Below are 5,600 nucleotides of genomic sequence, written 5' to 3' on the forward strand. Positions count from 1 at the left end.
CAGACCACTGCTGTGCTTTCTGCAGAGGTTGTGTGTCTGCACAGCCAAGCAGCTGGGCTCTTTTTGCCATAAGCAAGAAAAGGGGGACCCTGAGGCGCATGAGAAGGGAGCTGATGACTCCTGCTCAAAGGCCAAGAGTTGGTTGTGGGGGCTGAGAGGTGAGCGAAAGAGAGGAGCCCCCGTTGTTATGCTTTTGCTTGCTTACTCCCACTATCATGCTATATATTAGTCCAAGGGCTCTGGAACTGTAATGTGTTTGATTGCTGAGAGTTGCCAGTCTTTGAGAAAGATCCCAGAGGAGTGGGGCTGCCAGGGGCCCTTCTCTCTTGCCAAATAGAGGTTTGATAACTGCACAGCATCCGCCTACATGAGAAAGGAGGGGGATGCCAAAGCCAATGCCAGCCGGCCCCCCTCCTCTTCTGCTGGTACCCGATTACTATGGAAACACTCCCGAAGTTTCCGTGGCACTGGCTTGCTTCTTCCTCCCTGCCTCCCATTTTGTCTTTTTTCGCAGCCCACCAGCAAAGGTTTGCTGCCAGCACAAAGAACCAGAGGGAGAAAATGCAGTTTGTGTGTGTGTGAGAGAGAGAGAAAGAGAGGACATACAAACACACATACGTCAAAAGGCCACAATGTTTGCTGCAACAATAACAGGAACTCAACAAGAACAAGAGGGATAGCAATGGCTCCAGTAGGGTTGGTCTCCAGTTGAGACGGGGACAGAGAGATACACACCTAGATACATCATGGCCAACATCATCACTCTTCAGACCGCAGCTCAAACCCCCAAAAGCCATCCTCCTCGTCCTCTCCTTGACTAGGCTGGCATGCTGCCAGTGCCACTGCCGTTGGCTCTCTCTTCTGGGTGGCCAAAGTGTAGGAGACAACGGGGCTTTCTTGAGGGATCTCCAGCTGCTCCCTTGCACAGGGCTTCCACTGCGGGTACAGGAGCTGAAATGGGGATTTTAGGCATGGTCAGAGACAGGTTCTCCTCACTCCCTCAGGAGAGCAGAACGCGGGGCCACCCAGCAAAATGGGGGAGCAGGCACAGTCCAAGGGTTGGTGCAACCATGATGCATTATGACTACTGCGTGCAATTCAGTGTGGACCAGGTGTGGCATGCAGAGCCACTACCCTAGAAGGCTTTCAAAGGGAAATAAGTATGTGGAGGATTAGCTGTTTGTGAGCAACTATTTGGTGCTGGGGGTCAGCAGTGGAGAAAGAACAACAGGAGCTCCCTTCAAGAAGGTTATCAACAGGCTGAGGGGCATCCAGAGGAGCATGACCAAGATGACCAAAGGTCTGGCAGCCTCCAAGCCCTATGAGGAACATTTTAAGGAGCAGAGCATATGCTTCGTCTGGGGAGGAGGAGATAGAGAGGGGACCTGATATACCTCTCAAGGAGTATCAAGTAGATGATGGGAGTCAGCTATGGTTCCAAGGCCATCTAACCCAACATTCCCTTTTGTTTCTTGGATTCCCTTCACATAAGGCCTGGTACCTGTTTCTGCACTTTAAGTTTAGTGTATCTGTTTCCATGCCCTACTGTCCCTTTTCTCACCCTTCTGGAAGTGGGCTGTGAGCTGAGAGATCCATCTCCAGCCAGGTAGAGAATACATACCCTTGGCACCCTTGGAAGTTTCAACTCTCGGTTATCGCTCACTTAGCAGCACTGCCGTGTGGGGTGTCATAGCAGAGGAGGGGAGGGGAACGTGGGCAAGAGTGAGCAGTGTCGCCTCACATGCGTGGAAGAGAGTGTTGTGACTGCTTCTGCTGTCCTTTGAAAGAGACGCCTGGCACCTGGGCATCGGGAGAGGAAAGGTGCTGAGGGTGATTACTGTCACAACTTTCTCAGGCCCTGAGATTTCAGCATCAAAAACCAAGGCCTAGGGATGGCCCCTTGTGATGTAGCCAGCTCCAGGGAAGCCAGAGTGCCCCTCTATCCTGCTTTGGTCACACTCACTTTGAATACAGTTCCCAGTTCTGGGCATCAAAGTTCAAGAAGGATATTGTAAGATTAGGAGCCCTGGTGCCGCAGTGGTTCAATGCCTGTCCTGCAGCCACTCACTCAAAACCATAAGGTTGCGAGTTCAAGACCAGCAAAAGGGCTCAAGCTCGACTTAGGCTTGCATCCTTCCGAGGAGGTTGCTAAAATGAGTCCCCAGATTGTTGGGGGCAATTAGCTTACAGTTGTAAACCGCTTAGACACTGGACAACCAAGATGGTCAAAGGTCTAGAAACCAAGCCTTATGAGGAACGACTGAGAGAGCTGGGGACGTTCAGTTTGGAAAAGAGAAGACTGAGAAGGGACATGATTGAGTCATCTGATGTCATGTAGAAGATGGAGCCAGAGACTCACGAACCCATGGATTCAAATGGCAAGAAAAGAGATTCCACCTAAATGTTAGGAGGAACTTAGTGACTGTAAGAGCTGTTGGACAGTGGAATACATTGCCTGGGTGAGCCTCTGGTGACATCATTAAGCATAATGCATTAAGCATAAAATTCCTCACAGCTGCAGAGGATGCCATTCACATCAAAGGCACCAAGTTTAACACGAGGAGTGCTCTCATCCTGGTCACCCTGAGCATGAAGGAAGAAAGGACAGGCTCTGAGATGTGGGACTCAAGCAACACTCTCTCCGTGGCCTATGAGGCGAGGAGGGCTCAGCCTGCTGTGTTCCAGGTTGAGAAAGTCCTTGGCGTTTATCAGAAGAGCTCAGATCTGGGGCTTTTGCGGATTGGGCCATTCGCATTGACATGATAACAAGAATGTATTTTCATACCTGGCTCCTATTCTGATGCCCTTCCGAACTGAGGGGGAATCGAATTGAAGGAAGTCACGTGATGCGGATTCAGGGAAAGTGGAGTGAGTGCAAATTGTAGTTCCACACTGGTGCATACCATGAGGATTCAACGATTCGAATTGGGACCCTTGCACATGCTCAGTGGGGCCCTGAAGGCATCCTGAACCTTTGCACTTCCAGGGCTAAGAAGGGAGCCTGGCTCCACTTTCATGCCAATGCTAGCCTCACCTGAATGACAGCTCCCTCTTTTTCCTTCCCTGGCAGCCAAATTCAAAGGGTCCTCCGTGTCAGAGCCCCGATCCAATTCCTCCACATCTATATCTATCCCAGTGGTCCCCAAACTGTGCCCTTTAAAGGATCCTGGACTTCAGCTCCCAGAAGCTTCAGCCATGTTGGCCAATAGCCTGGGATTCTGGGAGCTGAAGTCCAAAAGCCCTTAAAGAGCTATATCTATATCTCTATATATCTACATCTATCCTCCTGTCATTCAGTTGCCTTCTCTTAGGTTGCATCCACACTGGGGAGATAATCCAGTTTAACTCCAGTTTAACTGTCCTGGCTCAGTGCTATGGAATTCTGGGAACTGTAGTGTCCAGAGACATTGAGCCTTCTCTACTAGAGAGTTCTGGTGCCTTGGCCAACTAGTAACCTAAATTATTATTATTATTATTATTTTAAAATAATAAATTATTTTTGGAAAAAATATGCATGTTCTTGGCAATAGATAGATAGATAGATAGATAGATGGGGAGCAGGAGCAAGGGTCAGTTCAGGGCAGGTGGGGGGGCAGAGCAAGACAAGCCTCTCCTATCCATCAGGGACCTTTTCCCTTTGATGTTTTTTTAATTATTTTCTCCGCCTATGCGCATATTTTTTCCTTTGCAATGACTGCTGGATTGCGAATGAATGTTACCAATTGAATGTAATGCTTCTCTTTCCAATTATGTAAATGGGCAAATTGATACAGCTTTTGCTACTGTCTCTAAAGATCTTGGCTGCCAGGGATATATGTGTGTGTGTGTGTGTGTGTGTCTGTGTGTGTGCATGTATGAGATAGATGCGGAGATTAACAGGAGGATAGATGTACATGAGGATGAAATGGATGGGGCTCTGACACTGGATCCCTTTGAACTTGGCTGCCAAGGATATGTGTGTGTGAGAGAGAGAGAGGCAGAGAGGGTAAAAGGCGCTGCTAGCCTGGCTGCTCTGCCGAAGTTGCATCGGGGAAGAGGGGGGAAGCAGAGAGAGAGCTCCAATGGAGCCCCAGTTGCAAAAAGAGCCACCAGAAGTAAATGGGGCAAATTGAAGCAGGGCATCATGGGAGATTTGCAACCTGGGGGTCTTGCGATCGTGTTCAGGATTGGGATTCCACAACAGACCAATTCGCAGTGAGATCGAACAGAGCCCCAATGCGAATTGCGTCAATCCACTTATTTAGCGAACTCGCCAAATCGCGCCAAAATGAGGAGCCAGTCAGGATTCCATTCGGAAGTCCTGCGGAAGGGGCTCACATGTAAAGCAACCAGGTATGAAAATACATTCTTGTTATCACGTCAATGCAAAAGGCCCAATCCGCAAAAGGCCCAGATCTGAGCTGAAGAAACCTCGTCTGATAAACGCCTTTGTTTACCTGTGCATTGCAGCGTCCATCAACAAATGAGCACTCTTCATAGAGGAGGGTGGGCATTGGCTTGAAAAATGGGCTTGCAGGGCCTTCATGGAGTGGGTCAGCAGTGTCTTCTCCTCTGCAGCATGACTGGGGTATGCATCCTCCCCAGGTCGCCTTCTTGAGCCTTTGAACAGAAAGCAGAGGTGGCTGTTGAAAAGACTGGAACACTGGCATTTAAGCTTTGTGTGTGCGTATGTGTGTGTGTTTCCTAAAGCAAAATCACTGCTTGGTTATTGTTACTCGGCTGACGTTGGCATGTTTCCTCAAGGGAGGGCCTTCTGTTGCAGGAAAGCATATTTCCAGCGTTCAGTTAAATACTTTGTTCCTGGGAAAATAAAACTCTCAGCCCAGCCACTGCATCTGTTTCAGTCCTGAATGCCTATGTCTGCAAGCGCACTTTTAAAATCTAAGAAAACCCACTGGGCAGACCTTGGCAAGCGCACTCTTCTCTCAGTAGCCTGAGAGGAAGGCCACAGTGGCAAAACTCTTCTTAACAACAAATGTTGCCAAGAAAACCCTAAGAGAGGGTTGCCATAAGTCAAAGTTGGCTGGAAGTCACACAACGACAACAGAAATACTGCCCTTTGGGGGAGGTTTCCATGGTAATTCTCAGCCAGCCACACTGAGATACAATAGAGAAAGGAAACAGAATACCCATCATTAGGTTAGCTTTGATGTGACCAAGGATCATTTCTCTTTCTATATTTGCACTGATGTCTATATATCCCAACATGAAAATAAATCTTTAGTCTCATTAATACTGCCACGGAGTGTACTTCCACATAAGTGCAGCTAGAGCCTAGACCTTTTAACAACCAAAGTTGTGAATTCAGCAGAGTTGCTCAGTCCCACCCAAGCACACTGCCTTTGCCAAGCAATAGGAGATATTAGCCTCAAGACATGGGAAAGAGAAGAAATCTGTGAGCCTGAGGGCCTTTCACACTATTCAATTGTAACGCTATGATGTCACGTCTAATTGCCATGGCTGCAGCCTATGGATCCTGGGATTTATAGTTTGGATCATTTGGTTGAACCTTTAGAAATAAGAGTTTAGGCATCCAAAGAAAAGGGCCGGCAAAGAGTAACCAAATAGAAGAACAATTTTCAGTATCTCAGTCTCTGCAA

At 48.3% G+C, this 5,600-nt stretch overlaps 1 protein-coding gene across 1 annotated transcript in view; it reads right to left on the bottom strand.

The window, feature by feature from the left end:
• Window positions 1-295: 295 nt before the first annotated feature.
• INCA1 (inhibitor of CDK, cyclin A1 interacting protein 1) overlaps window positions 296-5,600 on the bottom strand; it is a 24,573-nt gene continuing 19,268 nt past the window's right edge. Inside the window, exons 6-7 of the mRNA XM_042473931.1 lie at window positions 4,437-4,599; window positions 296-951 (exon numbers count right to left, since the gene is read on the bottom strand). Of these exons, the coding sequence (XP_042329865.1) occupies window positions 760-951; window positions 4,437-4,599 (355 nt within the window). The 3' untranslated portion in view covers window positions 296-759. The remainder of the gene's footprint in view (window positions 952-4,436; window positions 4,600-5,600) is intronic.

The sequence above is a fragment of the Sceloporus undulatus genome, chromosome 6 (assembly GCF_019175285.1).
Source record: "Sceloporus undulatus isolate JIND9_A2432 ecotype Alabama chromosome 6, SceUnd_v1.1, whole genome shotgun sequence".
NCBI classification, from domain to species: domain Eukaryota; kingdom Metazoa; phylum Chordata; class Lepidosauria; order Squamata; family Phrynosomatidae; genus Sceloporus; species Sceloporus undulatus.